The 26,937-nt window shown below is 34.6% G+C and overlaps 1 protein-coding gene across 11 annotated transcripts in view; it reads right to left on the bottom strand.

Moving 5' to 3' along the window:
- Nucleotides 1-26,937, bottom strand: part of EYA4 (EYA transcriptional coactivator and phosphatase 4) — a 292,396-nt gene that overhangs the window by 63,957 nt on the left and 201,502 nt on the right. For 6 of the 11 annotated variants that reach the window (XM_032159299.1, XM_032159291.2, XM_058435564.1 and 3 more), the window contains exons 4-8: nucleotides 17,433-17,557; nucleotides 7,528-7,620; nucleotides 2,998-3,064; nucleotides 1,635-1,777; nucleotides 1,348-1,491 (exon numbers count right to left, since the gene is read on the bottom strand). In XM_032159299.1, the coding sequence (XP_032015190.1) occupies nucleotides 1,348-1,491; nucleotides 1,635-1,777; nucleotides 2,998-3,064; nucleotides 7,528-7,620; nucleotides 17,433-17,557 (572 nt within the window). Of the gene's footprint in view, nucleotides 1-1,347; nucleotides 1,492-1,634; nucleotides 1,778-2,997; nucleotides 3,065-7,527; nucleotides 7,621-17,432; nucleotides 17,558-22,704; nucleotides 22,755-26,937 lie in introns of all 11 variants that reach the window. The other 5 variants (XM_032159305.1, XM_058435571.1, XM_058435569.1 and 2 more) reach the window with 2 other exon arrangements.

The raw sequence follows: 26,937 nt of genomic DNA, 5'->3' as shown, positions 1-26,937 counted from the left end.
GACCACGGTGAAACCCCGTCTCTACTAAAAATACAAAAAAAAATTAGCCGGGCGTGTTGGCGGGCGCCTGTAGTCCCAGCTACTCGGAGAGGCTGAGGCAGGAGAATGGCGTGAACCCGGGAGGTGGAGCTTGCAGTGAGCCGAGATCGCGCCACTGCACTCCAGCCTGGGCGACAGAGCGAGACTCCGTCTCAAAAAAAAAAAAGAAAAAAAAAAAAATATGTTTCAACCTACGTTCTAGGTAAAAAAGAGCACTGCTATTCCAGCCAAACAGATCTAAGTAATTATTTCATTTGAATCAATTGACCAAAATGTCATACCAGTTGGTACAAATATGTTAATATAGCCCCAAATTTGTGATTTGCAGTACAGACAAAATGACAGATAGTAACCAGCTTTTAAAGTTTTTACTATGTCACTAAAATTCTTTTGGCAACTATTGCATTAAGATAAAACATGGCTAGGCGTGGTGGCTCACACCTGTAATCCCAGCACTTTGGGAAGCCGTGGCGGGTGGGTCACCTGAGATCAGGAGTTCGAGACCAGCCTGATCAACATGGTGAAACCCCATCTCTACTAAAAATACAAAAATCAGCCGGGTGTGGTGGTGCACACCTGTAATCCCAGCTACTCAGGAGGCTGAGGCAGGAGAATCACTTGAACCCGGGAGGCGGAGGTTACAAGGTAGCCAAGATCGCGCCATTGCACTCCAGCCTGGGCAACAGAATGAGACTCCATCTCAAAAAAAAAAAAAAAAGATAAAACACAATTTTAATAGGAGTCTAAAATTAAAAAAAATTTAATGATCCTATATGCCTATATGGAGGATTGGAGAGTAAATATTATATAATAGTCTTATTAAGCAATATAGTATCAATAGGCAAGAGGAATTTTAGGAATGAACAAAAACTCCTCAATTGGTCAATAATAAATGGAACTTAGAAAAGAGCTAATTCAAGTTTAAGTATAATCAAAACAGCATTACATACTTCAGGAATAGTGAAAAGAAAATACTGGTTTGTGCTACAGATCTTTTAAATCGCTTAAGTAGACGCCAAACGTGTGGCTGACCTGGTGTCTGGCTTGGAAGTTGCTTTGCTTGGACTTGGTTTCCTGCTGATGTTACGCAGCTTAAACTTAAGTATTTTAGTTTGGTATAGGTCATGCTTCCTGACGTATACTCAACCATTTCATCATGTTTCTGTCTAGTTATCTTTCTTTAGAAATTGTGTGAGCTGTGATAAAGCTTAAAACTATCTTCATGATCGGATATTACTAATCTGAAGCCAATAAGTCTCACTCAAAGAATTAGTTCTCCCAAAACATGTTTCATGTGTAGCTACTTACCTGGCATTTGGTAAGAATAAGGTGTCTGGCCTGGCTGTGGGGTAGAGAACCCTGGGCTGTAACTGAGGCAGCCACTCTGTAATGGGGACTGAGTTTGGGAAAGTCCACTCTCTGTCTTGATGGCTGGCAACATCACACCCAAATCTGGTCAGAAAAATGAATGTGTAAACCATTTAATTAGTAAGATGATTTTCCTTCTAAGTTGTAACCTACAATAGACTACAAAGCTGCCAGCCAGCAGGATTACCCGCCTATAACCAAAGAAGAAAACAGAAGATGTGAAATACCGTAAGTGGGCAGGCTGTAGGGCTGTCCTGTCTGTGAGTAGGCTGTGTAGACGGCTGGCTGCTGCATCCCCGAATACTGAGTCTGGCCTGCATAGGCAGACATTGTTTGAGCTGCTGGTGTAGAAAGAATGTGTGGATAGGGCCTAAATATCAGAAAAATAGCATTACTGTGGCAACAAAGACTGTGTATTAATTTAGACAGCCTAGATTCAGTGAAACCCTATAATATCCAGGAAGTAATCCTCTTTATCCACAATATAATTTTAACAATATAGGAAAAAGCAAGTCTGAATGTCAGGAGCTCAGGCTCTGCTACAAGCCAATCTAGTGACTATAGACAAATGATTTAAACTCCCTACGTCTATACCACACCTGTAAAAGTAGAAATTTCATTCAGATATTATACCTGTGTCTCTTCCAGGTCTACAATTCTTGCTCATATCTGAAATAGCACTCCAGTTAACATATAGACGAGGAAAATGGAGCACACGCTAGCTAATTAATATGCTCATGAGCAAATTCACACTCACCATGAGTGACTTAGTGCTATGCAAAGACTATGAAAGTCTATTTAAAAGCCCTACTAAGAATTCGCTCCCAAGAATTGGAAATTTAAAAAAAGAAAAAGAAAGGTAGGAAGCTTCCTTAAAAAAAAAAAAAAAAAAAAAAAGGAACATTATTCCTTTCATCATGCCACATTTTACATCAGGTTCCCCATTGGATATCCAACCTTCAGTCTATATATATGTAAAGGCAGACACTCTAGATGCTGCAGAAAATAACATACTATATTTAAATGCGTATGTATCAGCAATACAAAATCTTGGCACGTCTGGCTGATTCCAAACCAATTCAGATATACACCCAATATAGTTAAATTTCAGAAATATCTACCACTGTCCTCAATAAAGTGACTATATTAGTTATAAAAACAATAAAGCATATTCTCCAAAAATGTGTTTATTAGAACTGGAAATCCAACAAAAGAATTTCAGTGATGGAATTAATTATGAAGTGTTGACATTTAGATAAAATGTAATCTCTTTAGATTTTTTAACCAGCCAGCATTTTTGAATTTGAATTAAAATGCAATGTATTCTAATTTGAGCTTGATATATTTCTCAAGGTATATATAAATATTCAAGGGAATCATCAAGATAAACGTGAGTGTCTCTATTTCAAATCTGTACAGGATATTTATCTATATATTTAATCTAGCCAAGTATTATCCAACTATCTATAATACATATATAGACATAAATGTTTGCCAATTTAAAGTTGTCATATTGTATGAATATAGATTAATAAAGATAATGCTGGAAAAATTTTCTAATAAAACAGAAAGAATCTACTGACCACTTACTTGGAAGGATACAGCTGTGGGGAATACTGATGTGCTGATCTGGGGCTGTAGCCACTACTTGTAATTACTGTAAGACACAAAAATACCAGTGCACCAAAGGTTGCTTCATAAGTACATTTCACTAGAGTGTACATAACCAATTTGAAGAAATTACCATGTTAAATACGTGTTTCTAGAAATTTATTTTCTGAAAAGAAACAGCTGCCTAAACATTTCCTCCTAATTAAACTGCTTTGAGTTTTGTGCCAAAAGCATGAAATAAACATTTGTCTCACAAATCATTCCCTCTATCATTCTTCCATTTTCTCAAATCATTAGCATGCTCTTATATATTAATATGCTATGAATAAATATCTTTGATTATAGGGTAATTAAGCTTTCAAAATATAAAAGTAAATTTTTAAAATTTGCAAACTTTACATTTTAAAATACCAAATACGATGGCAATATATACATATTGCTCTTCCTCCATATCTGTTCTAATTGAAATACAATACAAAATAAGAGGAGTGTGATGTTCCAAACTTCATTTTCTAATGGTAAAATACTATTTTATTCTATTTCCTCTCATTTTACCCATCAGATGAACAATTAAAAAATGCACTCTAAAATATTCCAGTAATAATTCAAGAAAGCAGAGGTGATTTCTTTAAAACATAATCACAAAATGCAGTAGCAATTATATTTACAAATATACTTTGAACTATTAGAGATAATACTTTTCTGAGAAGAACTTAAAAGTGAAAGTGAGTTCCTATTAACAGTTCATCCAAACATGGAGCCCCAAACTGGAATACATCCAAAAGCTTGGAAGTTTCTCTTTCCTTTAACTATCTGCCTTGACTAAGACAGATGTTTTGCAAATATATGGACTCTAAAGTGTGAGCCAGTTCCCTTAGAGCCAATCCACACTGAGCGAGCACACAGAGTGTCTTTATTAGGCCATCTGCTGTTCATTCACTTTTCAAAAAGATTAAAGTAGTACACAATGCAGTGCTGGAATTAGTTTAGTCTAATCAATCATAGTTATACTTCAAAGTACTATGTCCTTTCTGAGTTGTTCATAATAATTCTGGAGCTAAACTTTTAGAATTGTAAAAGTGACAAATAGGCTTAGGTTGCTAACTATTTTATGAAACATGATATATTTCTATATATATCACAAGTACCCTTGTGATCTGCTTCACAAACATGCAGAATTTAATGTGTTTAAAATGTTACTTTGCCTATAAGCTTTGAATATGGAAAGAATATTTTCATTTTCATAGCAATAATGCAGTAAGTATATTTTTAAGAATATTATCAGTCAATTTTGAAAATCATCAAATTTGACTAAAGGTGTTACTCCTAAATATTTTCAGCAACCAAAACTTAACTGAATTTGATACGTATCATTGAAAATAAATTGACCAATAAACTATTAATTTTCTACATATTTATTAAAACTTAACGTTTTAAATTTTCAAATCAACTTAATGAAAACAGACTTTTTGTTCTACTACACAATGGGCATTAAATGAACACTTCATAATAATAGCGTTATTCCAAAGATATTCATTCTAATTTATCGATTCACAATAGCAAATACTCTAACAGAAATATAGTTAAATGAGGCTTGATTAAATATTCTTTCCTCTCTTCTTTACAGAATTTCTCCTTGGTACACTCAAGACTTGGGCTATATTAATCAGTTATTATCAATATTGTGAAATAGAAGGCTTTTCCAAAGAGACACTGAACAATGAAGATAAATATTCATTATAGTAACCTTTAATAAATAAGACATAGACCAAAATTACACATTTCAGAAAAAACCCATGTACATGAACTCAATTCTGAATATATAGGATGTTTCTTCTAATGATAAATCTAAACATCATTAGCACAATGTAGTCACAACACTACAAAGGCTCAACTAACTTTTACAATTTTCTATTAACGTCTATATGTTCATTTTCTAAATAGAACACAAAACCTTTGGCTCAGAAAACTACGATGTTCATGTAGGAAAGTTTATGTTTCTTTACTAAAATATATACGTTTTGTTCTAATTCAGAAATTTGCAGATAACTGAAAAGAACAACAAAATTGGACTAAAGTGAGTGGAAATTATGCAGATCAAAATAAAGACTGCTCCCACAAGGGGCAGCCTCATTTCCAGAATGATTTCTGGAATATCTTGTACAAACTTGAAAGAGCTTCGTTTTATTCCCCACTGTCACTTGATTAATCATAAACATTACCCAAAACATTCATTACATTCCATCATTTCTGCATACAACAGTAAGCAAAACTGCTTATTTTCAAAATGCCCTGAAAAGCAATTTAAATACATGTTTAATGTCTATTGTCAGTTTCTCTGATGGTGTCAAAGCAATTTTAAGGTTTCATTCTTATTATCATGCCATCTTAGATTGGTGACTCTCAATGGGATGAGAAGTGGGTGGGGGTGAGAATTTTGCCTGCCAGGGGACACCTTAAACAGTCTGGATACATTTCTGGTTGTCTTTAGTAAGACATCTTTGGTTGCTTCTCTAGTAAAGAAGCATCTGGGGGAGTGCTGCTGGCATTCTGGGATAGATGCAGCCAAACATCTTACAGGGCAGAGGACAGCTTTCCCACACTAAAGAATTAGCCCAAGTCTTTAACAGTGCTGATGTTGATAATCCCTGCCCTGGATCACTGCTGTGGAACAAAACTTTCCAGTGTTGGAAATGTTCTGTATCTGTGCTGTCCAGTATGGTAGCTGCTAACCACATGCAGCTGTTAAACACTTGAAATGTGTTTAAAATTGAAAATTCAGTTAAATTTTGGTTGCTGAAAATATTGAGAACTTAACGCCTCTAGTCGTACTTGATGATTTTCAAAATTGATTAATAAATATGTTTACTACATTATTGCTGTGAAAATGAAAATAAAAAACAAAATTTTTAATTTTATCAAATTTTAATAACCACATATGACTGGTGGCTACCTTATTGGACAGCACGTCCCTAGGTACTTCTTTAAAAAATTGGGAAAATATCTACAAAGATAATATGAGTGAATTTCAGACAGGATGATTGTTCATGCCTATTTCTTTTTCCATCTATTTTCTGATGGGGTATTACAGAAAGGACCCAGGGACTGATCATAAGGACATGGTTTTAGATTCATTTAGACCACTGACCAGCTGTGAGGCGTTGACTGTATGGCCTTAACCACTTTAAAATTTTCTTGTCTACAAAACGGATCAGAGAGCTCTGAAATTCCTTCTGGAGCTAACACTTTATAGTTTTGTCATTCAGTTTTCAATTAACTTGTAGTATACTACTGAAGTAGGTCAGCAATAAGTTAATAACTCCATTCCTTTCCTTAGCAATTTGTTCATATAGATTTATTTTGCAGAAAGTTTACAAAAGCTATGGTAAGTGTGCAATACAGAATACTGAACTGGTAACTATCTCCTGAGAGGCAGGTAAACTGCTAGAAAAGATGTGGATTAGTACATATGAGTCTCTATGCAAAGTTTATGTACTATTATTTCTTTCTTGGAGTACTAATATTTATGTAAATATATGGCAACTGCTTCTAATCGGTGTGAACTAGTGAAATTGGATCATCTGTAAAAATCAAATATATACTATAATGACATAATACTCTGAGACATATCTCAACTATTTTCACATAAAACATACTGACAAAAAAATCCTTATAACATGAGAATATGGATAAATGTAAAATGTATTAAAGTAGAATAATAGAACTGAGATTCAATTACCACAAATACTTTCCTAGGTTTAATGTTCTTCTTTCTGATGTACCCATTCCTTCTTAGGTTAGAAAAATCCTTTCACCAGATAATAAGCCAAAGAAATATTGTAACTTAAAAAAAATTTAATTAAGTCAACTTAATTCATGCCCTTTGTGCCCAGCTGGGAGTTATCAGGTATTTATATTTTAAAGGGATTGATGTTTAAAGACATGCTATTGTTCTCTTTGAAGCATATGAGTGCTCTCAGAGGCTGGGTTCTAATGCAACCAGCATGTGCTCTCCTGCAGCCCATTAACCTTTAATACTTGTCACTCAGCTGCTTACACAGGAGGAGTTTTTTAAACCCAGAGAGGAAACAAGGTTATTTAGAAGGAATCAAATGGATAGTTTTACATCTCGAATGTTAAACAGAAAGCAGTTTTTATGTAATTCAAATGGGTAAGTTGAAGAGGCAAGGTCAGCTACTACAACTTAATTATTAAATTAATTAAACATTGTATAAAATAATTTTGAAGGAAGTTAAGTTTACTTATCCATAATAAGAAAGTCATGGGACTTTTGCTGTCAACTAAAATATCAAGCAAAATTATTTTAAATATGATTTATAACAATGCATACTGCTATGACTATTAGTTCTCAAAAAAATAAGAATTTGTTTCTAACTTTATAAGGATCAAAGTTCTAAGAGCTTGGATGCTTATGCTGCTTATTCCCAAGGAGGAGGATGTGGATGCACCCCCATGTGTACGTAAGGACACACGAGCTAAAGGCTTTACCTGACCCAGTAAAAGTGTCAAGCGCTCCATCTCCAGTCGTGGTTGTGGTTTCACTGCTGTTCAAGGGCTCTGTTTTGACTGCAAGAAGAGACACTACGTAGAAGAATAAGTACATGTGAGTTTTACTTCTAAATTTATGTAAAAGACTCTGTCCGTTCTATTAGTGATATTTCTAGCTACCATGGGCATGCAAGAGAAAACCTGAGAAGTTGATGAAGAGAGTTTGTTAATTTAGCTTCTAAACGGGCATGCATTTAGAGGATTTAATCTAAAATCCTCTGGCCAAGCTAGTTCTCTCAAATCCAGCTTTTAAAGGCAGTCAGCCTTAAAAAGTGAAACAGCAGTACACGTATTTGCATTTTTAATTCACCTAAACACACTCTCATATAGTCAATAGGAAAAAAGGAATCAGCATCAGTCTTCAGCACATTTAATCAAAATTATACCAAAGAAATTTACTAGCTTATATTTTATTTTTCCCAGGAAGATATTTTTTAAGTTTGCATAATAATACAATGGAGACATATAAAAGTACAGAAACCATGGGCTCATTCACACAATGAATGAAAAATGAAGCACTCAATGAAGCTCTAAAAAAGACTCACGAGCTATAAGGTGTTGGACTTATTTTAATGGTATAACAATTTTTAATATGTTATAGAGATAAGCATAGAAAAAGAGATGACTTCTACAGCAGCAAGTACACCTTTTGAAAACTTTTAATATGTTATTTCTACGTGGTAGTGGTGTATATTTTGGCAAAATCTTTGCTTGGTAACAAAGTGGCCTAGTACACAGTATTATCATTATTAGATGCAACAAGGGTGATGGGGGGTGATAATAAAGTTTTACCCATTTGGTCACACCATATTTTCCCCTTTGTTGGCAAAGCTTTACTACATATATCATAGTAGCAAGGAAATAAACTAAGCTATTTTCTACTTAACACCTCTTGTGTTTCCGGGTCATAAATGAAATGAACGATACAGTTAAATAACTCAGAAGCAAGCAGAAAATTATAAAGAAGAAAGCTGAAGACTAGCCAAAGGGCAAAAAAGAGCAGTCAGTCATAGGGTACCCACCAATCACACAAGTCAGTAATGTTATTCTGTTAGAAAAGAAATTAATTGATAGAAAACCATGCGGTAATGATTATGCTCTTTTCCACAGGAACAGAATTAACCAGCCCCTCAGTGAGCTCTGTGTTAATTTAGTATCCATTACTTATTAATGACATGGTCAGTTGGAAGATTCAGAGGAGAAATGTAAATGCTGGAAACAGAAAGTAAAGAAACTTGCATTACTTTTCTTAGCAAAAAAGCCAACTCAAGTTTGACTTATCTTTCAAGAGCAACAATGATCTGAAGAGTAGTCTAATTATTTATATAATGATAAATAATGAATTGGTGGTTATTACTTTTCAGTAGTAATTTGCACAGTAATCCCTATTATGGTTATACCTTATCAATAACTAAACCTATCATTACAAAATCATTTTGTCACCTTTATATTTACTACTATAAAACTAATACTTATTGAGAGCTTGCTACATGCTAGATGATGTACATTTAGCTAATCCTTAAAACAACTCTAATTGATACAAATCACTACAGCCATTTTATAGACAAGGAAACTGAAGTTCAGGGGGGCTGAAGAGCCTGCATAAGTTCCAGTGCAGGAGATGGTAGAGCTAAGATTTGAACTCAGGCTTTTAGCTCTAATATTCAGGATCTTTCTACCATATCAGGCTGCCTTCAGGTATGAAAATAGCTTATGCTCATGACAGTGCCTCTTCTCAAAGGCCCAAAGCATGATGAGAATGCAGTTATCTCCTAGATAGAATAATTAGAAATACTTCATTGAAAATAAAAACTGCAAAATACTGGAATAGGATTCTAAGGCATGTTTCCCATTTCTTCCTCATGGGATATTTTAAAAGACAACAAGAAGTAGCAAATTTGAAATTAGGTAACAGTAACAGCACACCCTTAAAATGAACTTGATACATTCCAGACATTGCTCTTGTCCTTTACACCTATTAACTGATTTACTCCTCTCAACAGTCAGTAGATAATATCATCATCTTCATTTTTCAGATAAGGAAACTGAGGCATAAAAAGGTTAAATAACTTCCCTGGTCACAAAGCTTGTAAGAGCTAGAATTTGAAACCAAGTGGTGCATGTTCAGAATCCAAACTCTAAACCATACTGCCTCTCAGGCAGCACTAGCTAATCAAGAATTCCTTTTGTCTATATGAAGATAATGCAGAGTATAATCTAGATGGGTATAAAGACTACTCCATCTCATGCAATGTTTACAATTGACTTCTAACATTTGTGACAAAAAGTCATGGCCCAAAGCCTTCAGCAAAACTAAGAAACAGTTTATCAGAGCTTCTGACTTCTACTTGCAGCTAAATTCCTATTTATGCATATCTATATCTATGAACAATATTTGCAAAAGTAGCTTTATTATACTAATTGTAATATAGGTTTTACTTGTGAATGGAGGTGGCAGAATGTGAGCTGTGTCTAACGAAAATGGTCTTTCAGAAGCCAGACATGAAGATTAGTTTCGTTACTTTGAATTTCAACTTTGAGACCGAATTTCAAAAGCTTAGTATTGGTTTTGATTATAATCTCTTAATTTGAAAGTTTCGGGAGGTCAAAAGGAGAAAGAAGAGGAAGGAGAGAGTGAGTTTTTGGTCTAATTCATTATACTGGAAACATCTCTCATTAAAATTTTAAAGGTTTGCCTTTAGTCAAAGATAGACAAAGGAGGTTCATTTTACTGAGAAAAGGCATCCCTGGGAAAATATATGAAGAGAGGAGTAAAAAGCAAAATGTGTTAGCTTTACTAAAATGCCTGAATTTTAAAGTAATAATTCAACAAAATGGATACTAACATGTGAGGAGAAGTGGTGCCTGTTAATGTAGAACTGTTTTTCCTATGCAAGTAAGGGTAGAACAAAATGGAAAAGTAGAAATAAAACATTTATTCTGTCACAGAAAATAAACTGCATTCATATTAAGTGAGCATCAACAAGCACCTCTCGACCTCGAAGTCCCAAAGTTATTTTGGTTTGATTTTTCTAAATAAAAAGCAGTAATATTAGGTAATAAGAAACAACTATTTTTTCAGCAGTAGAAAGCTCAAATAGAGAAGTGAATAGACACTCCTTATATTATTAGCTGATTTATTAAGACATGGTAGAATACGAAGAAGTATTATCTTGATATTTATATAACAGTTAACTAGTATAAAGTAAACATTATATAATAATTATAGATAAAGCTTGGAAAACTTACGTTATTTTCACTGAAGCTACAAATGTATTTGAAATGTATTCTTTTTTATCTTGCTTTTGTTTCTGCACTTTAAATTACATCTACTATATACTTTTCTAGTGGCAGGAAACTTTCATTAAATATATGCAACACACTATTGGAAAAATGTTCATTAGTAAGACAAATCTAGTCTTATTACTATTAACTTGTAAAAATCCTTATTACAAATAATTATCAGTGCCTATTCCTTGACTGTTCAAATGTATTTTAAGCTATATTTTGTCTTTCTTAAATTAACATGAAGTTTAAATGGGGCTTTTAATTTATTTTCAGGGCAGCATCCAAAATCATTACACGCAATAAAATGGAAGCAAAATCCTTCTATAGAAGACAAGCACCGTATTTCTCAACCAAATGCAAGCTTACACACCAAATGTTTTGATTTCAAAAGAAACAATGATATTTTGATGTCCTAGGTTGAAGAGTTTTGTGGGATTATTATTCTGTATCTTCAAAGTAAGTGAGTCAGAGCTCATTTTGCTAAAAGTGGCATAAAATTACTTTCTATAGCACTTTGTCCAGAACTGTTAAGAAATCCTTGTACTGTCAGGCCCCCCTCCCCACTAGTTAGCTACTTGCAATTTGGATGTTTTTGATAGAGCCAAATAGTAAAAATAAATAAACGTACATGATTGGCTTTTCCATTTTTTTAGCTTTAAAAATAATTCTTATCTATAGACCAAATCAAGGTCATATGTAATTATTGTCAGGTATCAGTAATGGCTACTAAATCACAGATTTCCTGTCTTCACATCCCAACCTTCATCTCTACTGCCATACACTTATTTTTAAAGCAGTCTTACTCTTGTCCCCTTAAATTGTCTTTAGAATTTAAGTATAACATTAACATTGATTAATTACTTTTAGAGAAAGTCTGTTTTATTATCATAACTCAAAGTTCATATTCATATGTTGCAATTCAGGCTTCATCCTCAAAAGGCAGCCCATATAATTTACACTTACATTTCATCGTCCTAAATCGGTGTAGTTTAAACATAGATTAAGGTGTGTATGCACCAGTTTAAGTGTCCATTTAAAAAACTACATATATGTAATTCCACATACACTTCTTTCTGAACCGCAAAAATCACATATAGAGGCTTTTGACAGCTTAGTTTCTACAAAGAATTTCAGAAAGAGTTAGATCAGGAAAGTTACAATTTATAACACTGCAGGGAAGCAGTAAAAGTATTGCCTACTGGTTTTAATCATCAGTATAGCCTATGATTTATGCTTGTTTGGATCAATATATTCATTCAAAAACCTGTGATTACCAAGTGTCTTTCATTCCTAACTACCTAAAATAATTTGATGAAGCCATTTATGACTTTTATTCTAAAAAAAAAAAATCTACAAAGAGCCGACCCACAGCAGTAGGTAGCTCTACTGCACAAATACTAATTCATTATATGTGAGTCAACTGTCTTTACAGTAAAAATTCTAGAAGATTCTTTTCTTTATCATTTCAAATATAGAAAAAAACAGTAAAGCTGATCAGAATGTCTGATTTCTATTCCCCCAAACCTTTTCTTTGAAGTTGTTTCTTAATCTCCATGCAGAATCAAATATTCCCTCCCTCTACTGTTCATCCACCTTGAACACATTATGGCATTCATTATTTTCATGTCTGCTTCCCTCTGCTAGACTTTTGGTTCCTGGATGGCTGGTATTGTGTTCTTTAGGTCACTGGGTTCCCATTTCCTGGCATAGAACTTGGCATATAATAGGAACTTGATACATTTCAATTAAGTGAGAAAGTGAAAATTTACTCTTTTAGATACTGCCCTAGCCCTCCCAATAGATCTAAGTATTTTTGTATATAAAGTATAGTTCATCATGAATCCTGACACCATTAAGCAAATTAGAATCTGGAATTACCTATATCTGGAAGTAAATGTTCATATAATCGGCATGCATTCTTATATGTACAACATAACTTACATATACGCATATAGATCTATATCAAGAGTTGGGACAAATCTGACCCGTGGCCTGTTTCTGTAGGGTTTTAAGCTAAGAATGGTTTTTACCTTTTTAAATGGCTGAAAAATATCAAAAGGAGAATATTTTGTGACATGAACATTTTAATGAAATTCAAATTTCAGTGTTCATAAGTCAAGTTATTTAAATACAATCACGTTAATTTGTGTAGGTATCATATATGGCTGCTTTCGTGCAACAATAGCAGAGCTAAATAGCGACAACAGAGAGCAGACAGCCCACAAGGCCTGACCTCTGCTTTATTTGCTAAGGTATGCTTGCATTTATGCTATCTCTATATTTTACCCTTTAATAATTTTACAAGTGCTAACAATTTCAAAGGAAAATCTATGTTCCATATAAATCTGCAGATGTAATTATATAATTAGGATTAAGGTAGTGAAACACCTTAAATTACTTTCAAGAATATTGCAACATACTTAAAGAGCACCAATGTAGTAGGATAAAATCTAAAGGTGATACTATCTACTTACATCAATTAAAAAAAATTAGGCTGGGTGTAGTGGCCCATGCCTGTAATCCCGACACTTTGGGAGGCCTAGGTAGTCAGATCACCTGAGGTCAGGAGTTCAGGACCAGCCTGGCCAACGTGATGAAACCCAGCCTCTACTAAGTAAAGTAGAAAAATTAGCCTGGTGGGCGTCGTGGCGTGTGTCTGTAGTCCCAGCTACTCAGGAGACTGAGGCAGGAGAATCACTTGAACCTGGGAGGTGGAAGTTGCGGTGAGCTGAGATGGCGCCACTGCACTCCAGTCTGGTAGACAGAGTGAGACTCCGTCTTAAACAAACAAATAAATAATCTTTTTGAACATCTCGAGTTATTGGAATGATCTTGAAAAGCTATTAAATTAGTTCTTTTCTTTTGCCTTTTGTTTTGTTATAATTTTATGAAGTGATACAATTCCAACAATAAAAACCAAGAATTGAAAATAAAATAGTTTATTCTTAATAGAAGAGATCATGCAACAAATGCTTAGTCTGTGTCACCAACACCCACCATAAAAAGTCATTGAAATTCAGCCGGGCACGGTGGCTCACGCCTGTAATCCCAGCACTTCGGGAGGCTGAGGCGGGCAGATCACAAGGTCAGGAGATCAAGACCACCCTGGCTAACACAGTGAAATCCCATCTCTACTAAAAATACAAAAAATTAGCTGGGCATCGTGGTGAGTGCCTCTAGTCCCAGCTACTTGGGAGGCTGAGGCAGGAGAATGGCGTGAACCTGGGAGGCGGAGCTTGCAGTGAGCCGAGATCACACCACTGCACTCCAGCCTAGGCGACGGAGCGAGACTCCGTTTCAAAAAAAAAGAGTCATTGAAATTCATTAAAAGTTTCATATAATATGCTACCAGGACTACATTATTAATAATCAAAGTTTACCTAACATTTTGTTACCAAAAGTTTGCTTTCTTTAGCCCAGTTTACACATTTCTAAATGCAAATAAATTTATCTGACCAAATGGAGAGTCCAATGCATATTTTCATTTTCCTTAAAAAGCTGTTGCCTATTATTGCATTACTAATTAAAGAAAGGAAGATATACTGATATTTATTGTTAAGCAATTTATATACATTATCTAAGACAAAAGTCTTGCCAAGAAGTATTATTATCATCCTTTTATAGAAAGGAATTGAAGCTCAGAGAGCTTAAGTAACTTGTTCAAGGTGACACAGCCAGTAAGTGTAGTGCTAAGATCCAGATCCACGGTGGCCCTGACGACACAACTCCTTGTTCTTCTCCCATGGACTCACGAGTTTTAACACTGACATTAAGAACCAGGAAAGCTTGATGCTTACCACTTAGAAAAATGTTTCTGGTTGACATCAGAGGTAAATTACTATTTATTGCACATATTCACTATTATAATGTTGCTTGTGTTAAACACTATTTGAGAACAGACCACAGCCAGTAAGCTAAGAACATTTTTTTTACATATTAAATGTTTAAAATGTTGTCAAAATTACAATATTTCATGATACATGAAAATTACATGAAATTTAAATTTTAGGGCCCACAAAGTTTTATTGGACCATAGCCATGCTTATTCATTTACATATTTTCTATGTTGCTTTTGTACTATGATGGCAGAGCTGAGCAGCTGAAACACAGACATGTGGCCTACAAAGCCAAAAATACTTACTATCTGGCCCTTTAGAGAAAAAGACCCTGCTATAGAATTAAGAGTATCTAAATTCTAGCAACATAATTTTAAGTATGAAAAGTATATTTAAGTATAAAATTGAAAAACATTAAAACTAAAACTATACTAATACAAATAATGAGCATATTGAAGTACTTTTTCTTCACTGATCATATATTCTAATTTCATCAGAGATAGAGCAAGGTCCAGGCAAACTGTGCCTATTCTTACTGCTTGTTTGTGATGCACATTTCCAACAGGCATGAGCTCCTTTTTGATTCTACAACTGGGTGGTGCCACAAAAATGTGATGGCTTTTTTCTAATTGATTTTTTTTAGCATATTAGAATTTGATTTAGGAGAAAGTTTGTTTATATGTGTGTATGTATGAATGTAGTTAATATCCATAGTTCAAAAAACTTTAAAAGCCAATATTAATTTCTAGTTTTAAATGTATAGCTTTCATCACTGATAATTTTTAAGGTGAGGGGATATTGATTATTAATGTTACCTTATATACTTTGGAGTATTTCTCAAAGTCTGTAGAGTAGCAAATATCTTTCCTTAATTAAGAATTTAATTTAAATTATGAAAGTCTATGGGTTTATGAAGGTGATTAAGTTTGCATGCATGGCCACTCTGCTTCAATTGCTGTTTGACATGGCAGTTGTTGGGCAAAATTAATCATGTACTAAACTGATAAACAGTTAGAAAACCAATACATGCATCATTTAGGTGAAATTATGAAAAATTTAAGAAAAGAAGACTACTGACCTAAAAAAATCTAAGAATACAAATTGATAAGAAATCATAACTAACTGCTGTCAATAAACAACAAAAAGGCATGTTCATTTTTCCTTTTTAAGTACTGAACACAGAAAAGAGATGCAAACATAGACATAGCAACAGACAGCAATCAGAGGGGCAAATCCACACACCCAAACACATGCAGTGTACCAGCATCTCTCATACTTGTTGCAGAAGAGGGGGTGTTGCAACTCAGCAACCAGTCTGCTGTGTTTAAAACAGTCATGTTGTCCCCTGAGAACAGGAACAGTATAAAAGTTCATTGTCTGAACGCCTGCTGAGTGGATATGAATAATCTTCAATGCTTTGCACTGGTTTCTGACCTTTTAGCCAAATTTATAGCTGCACTGTATGACTGCAACATTTTAGTTTATCAGAAGGTCTGTTTTAGTTCAGTCAAATATATGCATATGATGATTAGTGAACTTCACCAGTCTGGTTCTAGAGTGCTTGAGTTTTTAAATTTCATTATTTGTACCCAATTTAAGGTTTAAATGTACCTTACTCTAGTTTTCATCACTAAATATTCTATACATATGGAATTGCATAATTAATTAGCTGAAATTATAGATGCATGTTTAGAGACAAATAAACATCATAAACAAGGAAAATGTTAATCTACAAGGAAATTGGTGTAAAACATTATTAAATACAGGTAAGTTGCAGTGCACACAACCTTACAAAGAAGATTTTAGATTGCATCGTTATTCTAAAATAAATGGGAAGAGGTGTATCAATTTCACAGATATTTATTTAAAATTTAAAAGAAAATATGATGTGGCAAATGCTAACATCTAAATTAAATTCATATAATTCTAAATTTATTGGCTAGATGGATCTACAAAATTTCAAATTGTGAATAATTTAAAATACAGTCTATATATAAGTGTGTACATAATCTCTCTATAAATACACATTCTGATAAAAAATTGGACCATATTTTCTGACAAGTTGAATACATTTTATAAAAATAATAAAGCAGAATATCTGAAGTAATAGCTATTATTGTTGTCATATGCTGTGGCATAATTATGGGCTAATAGAATGAGAAATTATCTGAAAAAAATGCAATTCCTTTTTAAATAAATGTTAGGTGTTACTCTCTTTGAAAAGAAAATGCAGCAGATATGAGTATTTTTGTATTTCCAAAACCATGTGTTTTTTTAAAAGAGCACTTTTAAGAAAAAACATTTTTAAGAAAAATGTTGAGGTAACCTTTCTTTATAATTCAAAATAAAACCAAAAAGTAGTAAGTGTGTACACACACACATACAGACATTTTTGCTAATACCAGGGTGGAACTCCTTTGACCTCCATTTCTAAAGTTTGTGGAATATTTACAAGGGCAAATACAAAAAGAAAGCCTTGCTCAAGGCCCTTGAAATGTTTCTCGATGCTATCTATTCTCTGTGAATGTTCCCAGCTACATAGGAGGAGCAAAAATTTCAAGAAAATCATCAAAACAATCAATATTAATTATATATACCTTGGATATAATGCTGATTCGTGTTACTGATAATAAGATATTTATTTATTAGCAGATCCCTAAGAAGTAAAATTAAAGCAAACATTGAAATATGATCTGGGTATCTTCAGGGTAGTACGCTTACCTCCTGTCCCATTTGTAGTAACTGATGTGCTGCTTAGATTAGATTTTTCCAGTTTGGAGCTACCTGGAGTATCACCACCTCCAACAAGAGTATGAGGACTTGCTAGGTCCTGCATTTCCATAGACCTGGTAGAGCAGTAAGCAGCAGAGAAAAGTTGAAATTGCAGCAGTTATTTTTTAATAGATTACAAATATTATTCTATTGACCACATGATCTCACAGTAATAATTAAAACCAGTATCTAAGACTTAGTCAACCAGATGAACATGCCAGTTCATTAGAAACAAACATACAAACAAATGCATAAATAAATAAGAAAAGCTTCCCTAGTAAGTTAAGCCTCATAACCTGTTTGTAATAACATAACATGTTACTATAACATATTGTAACATAATATGGAAAACATGTTATTACTAACGTAAAAATAAACATATTATGTTATTACTAACATATAAAAATAACGAAAAATCATCCTATGACTGTTCCATATAATACTGTAAGAAAAAATGCAGATTCTGTCATCTTGGTAATTTAAGCTGATATGCATACCCACCCTCCTAAACTGCATATCCTTAGCTACACACTAGAGAGCTGAAAATGTTTAATTACCCAAATTTTGCATCGCCTGCCACCAATAATGAAGAAATCAGTAGCTAGAAATAAAGTGTGAACTCAAAATCAAGCAGAAGCTTCCAGCTGACCTTGTTGACCCAGGGAGCCGAAAAATGAGCTCAAGTCCTGACAGCTGGTTTTGCAACACTTTTAGTATACATTCAGGAATAGGACTTTGACTTATGTTTGCTCCAGAGATTGTGCTACAATTGAGATAAAATGAAATTGGGATTCTTGAAGGGCTGAGACCATCTTTTGAAAAGGAAACTAGAGGCCGGGCACGGTGGCTCACGCCTGTAATCCCAGCACTGTGGGAGGCCGAGGCGGGCGGATCACGAGGTCAGGAGATCAAGACCATTCTGGCTAACATGGTGAAACCCTGTCTCTACTACAAATACAAAAAAAATCAGCCGGGCTTTGTGGCGGGCGCCTGTAGTCCCAGCTACTCCAGAGGCTGAGGCAGGAGAATGGTGTGAACCCGGGATGCGGAGCTTGCAGTGAGCGGAGATCGTGCCACTGCACTCCAGCCTGAGTGACAGAGCGAGACTCTGTCTCAAAGGAAAAAAAAAGAAAGAAAGAAAAAGAAAAGGAAACTAGGAAAAAGAACTGTGCAGTAGCCCAAAGAAGCTACACATGCTTTCATGGAAGAAAGAAACATAAAGATAAATAAAATTTGAGAGAATTTCTCACCAACAACCTGAACTATAACAAATACTAAAGGAAGACCTTCAGCTCAAAGAAAAGATACCAGAGGAAAACTCAGACCTACAGGAAAGAACTAAGAATAACATAAATGTAAATATATAGGTAAATATAAAAGATTATCTTTTATTTTTCTCTTAATTCACGAAAGACAGCCTATTGAAGCAAAAATAATGGCATTGTACACAGGGACTTATATAATATGTGGCAACAACAGCAAAAAGTGGGGTGAAATTATATTTTTCAAGGTTCTTTCATTTGGCATGAGGTGTTATATTAAACTTGGATAAGAGGTTAAGTTTAGGGTACATGGAGTAATCCCTAGCATTAAATGTTAAGAAAAATACCATCAGGTATAACAAAAAGCCAACAGAACGATTAAAATAGCATTTTAAAGAATTCGATTAACCCCAAGAAGCCAAAAAAAGGGAAGGAAACAAAGAATATATATGAAAAATGGAAAACACAAAGCCAGATGGCATACTCGCACTCAAACACATTGATGATTACACTAAATATCAATGGACTAAACACTCCAGTGAAAAGCCGACTATGGTCAGTTTAGATTATACAACCAAGACCTAACTACGGAGGATCTACGAGAGAAGCACGTTAAATATCAGCATATTGTGCTACTATAGTACGCTGCCCAGACATCCTGAAGAACTCATTCCCATAGCTGCTGAGAGTGTTACCAACTGGCAGCTTTCAACTGAGTTCCTTTCCAAAACTTGCCCTCAACTAAAGGAGGTCACTGTGCCCAAGAGCACACTCTTTCTGAGGGCAGCCCTCATCTACTGACTGGTCAATGGAGGGGTAAAATGACTATTCCCTCTTATCCTAAGGGTCACCATAGTCTAGGGCCTCTCATAAGACTAGCTGAGACCTTTGCTGCAACTGTACTACAGATCAATGTCTCTTAATCCAGCCCTGCTTCCTTCATGCCCCTCAAAAGGAACTAATACTGAGAGCACAATCCAAATAAACTTCTGCAGGAAACATCTCAGCATCTGCATCCTGGGAACCTGAAAAGTGATAAGGCCCAAATAGGTGGAGGGTCAAAGAATGGAAAATGATATACCATGCAGATAATTAACATAATAAAGACGTTCAAGCTAATATTACATCACACAAAATAGGCCTCAAGATGAAGACTATTAGCAAATATAAAGAAAGGAATTGGAAAATGATGAAAAAACAATAAATTATTCAAGAAGATATAACATGTGCCTACAAGCAGAGTTACAGAATACATGAAGCAAAAACTGACAGAATTAAAGGAAGAAACAGATAAGTCTACGATCATAGTTGGAGCTTTTATGACACACTTTTCACAGTAACCAACAGAAGAAAAGTAGACAAAAATAAATTTTAAAAAATATACACATAAGATTTGGAAAGCGTTATCACCAATGTGACCTAATTGACAGTTCCAGGACACTAATACCCAATAATTATAAAATGCACACTATTTTCAAGTGCACATGGAACATCTACCAAAAGGATAGACCTGGGCTATAGCTGGGCTATAAAGTAAATATTGATAGATTTTAAAGTTGAAATTTCACAGGGTATGGTATCTGACCACAACGAATCAATTTAGAAAGCAATGGTAATAAGATATGTAAAAGATCCCCAACATTTTAAAATTAAACACTACGCTTCTAAATAATTTGTGAACCAAAGGAAAAAAAAAACAAAAGTAAATATAATAAATATTTAGAACAAAATGATAATGAAAAGATCAAATCAAACTGTGGTATGTAAATAAAGTAGTGATTCATGAGAAGTTTATACCTTTAAATGGTTATATTAGAAAAGAAGAAGGATTTAAAATCTGTGACCTAAGTTTCCACTTTAAGAAACCAGAGGAAGGAAATAAAATTAAACAAAAGGTAAGTAGAAGGAAACAATAAAGAGTAGAAATAATTGAAACAAAATCTGTGAACAATAGAGAAAATTTACAAATCCAAAAGATGATCATGAGAGATACTAATGATTTTAAAAGGGTAATAAGGAAGTATTATAAACTATATTATGCCAATTACTTCAAAGACACACAAAATCAGTGAATTTCCTGAAAGACACATTTATAAAACTTGATCCAATTAAAATAGAAAATCTAAATAGTCCTGCATTGATTAAAAAACTGAATTTATAATTAAATATTTATCAAAAAAACCTCCAGGGCCATATGGTTCAATTAATAAATACTAGCAAACTTTTTTTTGCTACTGTTATTTAAAAAAAATTTTTTTTAAATAATGATTTTTTTTTTTTACAAATTCTTTCAGAAAAAATAGAAGGAAACACTTTTCATTCCATGGTAGGAGAACAGAATTACCCTGACCCCAAAACCAGAAAGGAACAATTTTAAGAAAAGAAAATATGGATATATATTTCTTATAACCACAGATGAGAAAATATTTAACAAAATATTCTCAAATCAAACCCAGCAACAGAAAAATATCATGACCAAGTGCACTTTATGCCAGTAATGTAAAGCTGATTTCACATGTGGAAATCAATGTAATTCAATATATTAATATTATTTCCATGAGTGCAAAAAACATTTGACAATATTCATCATCCATTCATGATACAAATTCTTGGCAAACTAAGAAAAGAAGTATTTTTCCTCTGTGTGATAAAAGCACTCTTGAAAAATCTATAGCTTATATCATATTCAATGATGAAATACTGAATTATTTTGGTAGCAAGCCAAAGACATCTGCTTTTCCTACTTCACCACAATATTCTACTAGCAATCTTAGCCAGTACCAGACAAAAATAAAGAAACAAAATAAGCAAAGTTTAGAAAGAAAAAACTTTAATTCACAAATGATTTAATTGTTTATAGAGAAAATTCTGGGAAATTCATACCCCAAATCCCCAAACTACTAGAACTGAGTGAATTTACCAGTTACATACATAAGGACCTTGCCAGTACTAAATAAAAATATTAACTAAAAAAAAAAAACTAAAAATTTATAACTTTAGTCAATGCCTCTCCAGTTCAAATGTTGAATTATAAAAGCAGTGATTTTTCAGAGGGATGGAAGTTGGGCTAATCACAGTCTAGCTCCAGTTAAGCTCAACTCTAGGAAGGGTCTCAGTGAACAGATCCTCACCTTAACCGCCAGAGGAAAGAACTACCACTTTTGGGGGAAATAAAACAAACAAAAAATATACTATGCTTCAATCTCTATTGATTTATTGTATATAATGTTCAGAACATTATAAATATTTTGTGACCTAACAAAAAGCAGAAAAATATGACTCCTCGTGGACAGAAAACACTAAATAAAAGCAGACCTGTTTATGACTCAAGTGTTGAAACTAGCAGATAAGGATTTTAAAACCAATGTGAATATATTAAGTAACTTTATAGGAAAAGACACACACAAAAGGTATATAAATATCTATATGCCATATATAGGTATTAATATATACATATCTGCCATATATACATCTGTCACATATAGATCAATACATATATGTATATAACATGTATATAAATATGTATTGTTAGATATGAGTTTTAAATTTCTTTTCAAAGAATCAATATGTCAGTATGTTCAATTCTTTGCCTTCTACTTTTAAACTTAACTTCTTCATAAAGCAACCCTTTTCGATTACCTGCCCCACCCTGATGCATTTCCATCACCTGCTCTACCCTGACTCATTCTAATTACCTGCTCCACCCTGGCTCATTCTGATTAGCTGCTCCATCCCAACTCATTCTGATTACCTGCTACCTGCTCCGCCCTGACTCATTCTCCACCCTGCGTAACCATTTTTTTCCACCAGACCACTCACCCTGTCACTCTCTTTAAATTAGCCAATCAGAATTGGTTTAGCCATCTAACCCTAGCCAATAGGGGAAAGACACGGCAGCAGGGGCTACGTCCCTCAGGGATAAGAACCCCGTTCCCTCTGTTGTCCAGGTGTGCACTCACCATTGCTCCATCTGTAAGGGCGCACCCTTCTCTAGAAGTATGTTGCCTTGCTGAGAATTAAAAAGAAAATTTTATATTCGAGTGCCATTTCTTTTGCAGCACTGAAACTTTATTTATAAGAGTTATGTATCTCTATATTGCACAGGGAGAAGAAATGGAAACTCTTAAAAAAGAACTAAATAAAATTTCTAGAATGAAAATAACAATATATTACATAAGTATTATTTGAGTGGACTTAACAGCATATTGGACATTGTAAAAGAAAGGACCAGGATATCTGAAGCTGGGCCAATGCAAATTATCCAAACTGAAGCACAGAGGAAAAAAGTGGGAATGGAAACTTAATTGAGTATAAGTAACCTGTGTAATATTATCAAAAAAACAGGAGAAAGAGAATGATACAGAATAATATTGGAATAAGTAATGGTCAAAATTTTCCCAAATCTGATGAAAAACATCAACCCAAGAGCCTTACAGCACCATGAACATCAAATAGGAAAAAGAAAAACCACAGCTAAACACACCAGTCAAATTCTGAAAATAAGAGAATGCTTTATTAAAGCCAATCATAAGAAATGCATAGAGGGGAACAAAAATAAAGTTAATCTGATTTCCAAGAAATCCAAACTTAGCTCTTATTATATGTCTTCTCTTTACAAATATAATCAGTACTATCCTGTGCCAATGCCTTACCCAGACATTCACAGCTCTCCATTCAGCTTTATCTTCAAGTAATCACCTAGTATACAGTTTCTTGTATCAAAAATGATTATTTTACTATTGTCACAATTTCCCCTTCATAATTTTAGCTTGTACAACATCTTTCTTGTCTGATAGCTCCTGAAAACCATCTTAATCAATGTTTAAATACCTCAGAAATGCTACTTTCTCCATGAGGCTTTTTCTGGTCCTCAAAACCAGAAGTTACCTGGTCATACGGTCATATTTTTGTTACATTATTTTTACCTTCCTCTGCAGCACTTTTCACACTCTGTCTTAACTTATTGTCATTTGTGTACACGTTCTTCTAGAAAACAAATGAAAAAAAAAAGCTGCCACAGGATGTCTGTGATAACAAGATTCTTTTTCATTTATCTTGTTAACTCCTGAAGTGCCCTTCCTATTAAAGATGCAAATAAACAGCTGTCAAACTCAGTAGCTTCCAAACTACTAGATCGTTAATTGAATAAAAAAGTAAGCACCTCAAATATGTGTACATATTTATTTAGGCGTCATTTATATGTGCTAATGAATTATGTACATTTTTATATAGGCACATTATAGAATATACTCAAAAGCATAGAAAGGAAGTAATAAGAATGAAATAACATTTTATAAAGAGGTTTTCAAATTACTTGACTATAATTCCTGTCTATGAGAGAGTAACTAGGACCTAATATTGCCACTATAAAACTAAAACTGAGGAAACAATGTTGGAAACAATTGTTTAGATGGCGCAGGGCTTGGTCCTTGAGAGAAGAAAGAAAATAAGTGAGGTTAGCCCTTGTGCAGTAAAAAGTGTATCGTCCAAACCCTGCACATTCAAAAGAAAGGTTTGTCCCTTGACCAATTCCTGAGAGATAACCTTTAAGCCCTTGGAATATCTTAACTTATAAGAGTATCTGTGTTTAGCTGGAGCCTTGGGCCACACCAGACACTCTATGCTAACAATGTGATTCCTGGTGGGGGCTTTAGGCCACGCAGAATCAGTCTGACTTCTGAAGGGGCTAAAACAGTAATGAAGGTCAGCCACATGGGTGGTCAGACATGTTTCTATAACTGACCTCCAATAATAGCGACCCCTGGGCACTAAGGCTTGGATGAGCATCCACCATTGGCAACACTCTGAATGTACTGTCACCCATTGTTGCAGGGACAAATAAGTGCTATTTGTACAACTCTGGACAGAAGACAACTGGAAATTAACTCTCGGTTTCTCCTGAACTCTGCCCCATATGCCTTTTTTCTTTGCTGATTTTAATTTGTATTATTTCATTCCAGTGAATCACTGCTATATCCTTATTGCCTGCAAAGCTGCCTGAAAAAGTAGTTTCTCAAGAAAAGCAGTTTCTCAAGAAACATTTCAGTAATAAATGAATGAGTGAAATGGTGTGTAAGCCATAAACATCTTAGAAACAGCTGTGAAATCAAGCATGTGAGTGTGACAAGGTGAATTTAAGTGTGAAAAACTGGGATAAATGAGTTTAAATGGCAGTCAGGAATCAGAAGATTTGCCAATCGTGGAACAAACAGAAGAAAAAGAGATGTGAAATCCAAGAACAAAGATGAGCTCAAAAACAGTACCAAGTAGTATCTGTAGCACACCCCGATAACAGACTTAATTACAGTAAACGCTAAATGCTCGTAATGTCATTATCTTCTACTAGATTCGCCCAACCCAAAGACTTTTTTTTTTTTTTTTGAGACGGAGTCTCGCTCTGTCGCCCAGGCTGGCATGCAGTGGTGCCATCTTGGCTCACTGAAAGCCCCACTTCCTGGGTTCACACCATTCTCCTGTCTCAGCCTCCTGAGTAGCTGGGACTACAGGTGGCCACCACCACGCCCGGCTAATTTTTTGTATTTTTAGTAGAGATGGGGTTTTACTGTGTTAGCCAGGATGATCTCAATCTCCTGACCTCGTGATCTGCCCACCTCGGCCTCCCAAAGTGCTGGGATTACAGGCGTGAGCCACCGCGCCCAGCCAAGACTTTTAATTTAAATGATCAAACAAATTAATGGTTGCTTATTACATGTAAAGCACTGTCACAGGTGTTAGGATTGCTGAGTGAAGAAAACATGGCCCTACCCTCAAGGAGTTTACCATCTAAATGACAAAGCAGGGTCCTGTGAATAGAAAATTAAAGTACAGTAAGCGTCCATAAAGTGGAACAGACAGAAATTAATGTAAACTTAAAGATTCTAGAAAATGTCATCAGAAATTCTTAGCTGGGTTTTGATGAATTCGAATAAGGGATCCTGGAGGAGGTATCTGCTTAATGATTTCACTGAAGCCACAAAGTAGTGTAGGGGCTCATAGCCAATCGGGACCACATACAAGATGAGTAAAGAAGGAACATCCATCAGGAATAAAAGGATGGAGCACACACCATAGAAAGGAGCAGAGAAGAAACTGAAAATGTTACCCTGGAAAAACAAAAACCTCAAAATAAAAATAGCCTTGGCATTCTACATTCCAGTCCACGGGAAACCGAAATGCAATTATCTAGATATTTACAATTTAGTTACTTATGTTTGAATTCATTTAGGTAGGTCAGTGTTTCTTGCAACTAAAAGAGTCTTCAGAGAACAGAGATACACGATTGCTACCAAGAATATGGCAAAAATATTCCTGTATTTCCTTTTATATGTTTTGTGATTAATTGTGACACTTCAGATTCCTTTTAATTCCAATTTATACAGAATGTAAAATCTACAAATTTTACCTTAGGTTTAAGCAACAGAAAATGATTAATGGGTATCAGTTTTTACGGTGTATATACTGTATGTGATATGGTTTAGGCTTTGTGTCCCCACCCAAATCTCATCTTGAATTGTAATCCCCGTAATCCTCATAATCCCCACATGTCAAGGGAGAGACAAGGTGGAGGTAATCGAGTCATGGGGGCGGTCTCCTCCATGCTATTCTCAAGATAGTGAGTGAGTTCTCACAAGATCTGATGGTGTCATAAGTGTTTGGTAGTTCCTCCTGCGTTCATTCTCCTCCCTGCTACCTTGGGAAGAAGGTGCCTTGCTTCTCGGTCACCTTTTGCCATAATTATAAGTTTCCTGAAACCTCCCCAGCCATGCGGAACTGTAAGTCAATTAAGCCTCTTTCCTCTATAAATTACCCAGTCTTGGGCAGTTCTTTACAGCATTTTGAAAATGGACTAATACAGTATGACACATTCTGTGTTTGGTTTTTCATATATATATTATCACCTTTAATCTTGAAAATAACATATTAATATACACATTATTTTCCACATTTTATAGATGAAGAAATTGAGGCTCAGACAGGATACACAGCAGTCCCAAGGTCACACAGATAGAAAGTAGCAGCACCAGAACTTGAACTCATGTTTATCTGATGCCAGAGCACAGACTGTTTCTATGAATTTAAGTGACTTTATTTCATTCACACCGTGAAATCACAATCAGGAATGCATATCCCTGAAATAAAACATTTTGAATAGTTTTCAGGTTACTAAAGTCAATATAAGCATCTGCTCTGCC

The sequence above is a fragment of the Hylobates moloch genome, unplaced genomic scaffold (assembly GCF_009828535.3).
Source record: "Hylobates moloch isolate HMO894 unplaced genomic scaffold, HMol_V3 SCAFFOLD_2, whole genome shotgun sequence".
Classification (NCBI taxonomy): domain Eukaryota; kingdom Metazoa; phylum Chordata; class Mammalia; order Primates; family Hylobatidae; genus Hylobates; species Hylobates moloch.
Note: the sequence above shows the minus strand (reverse complement) of the source record. Positions and strands in the feature narration are given on the sequence as shown.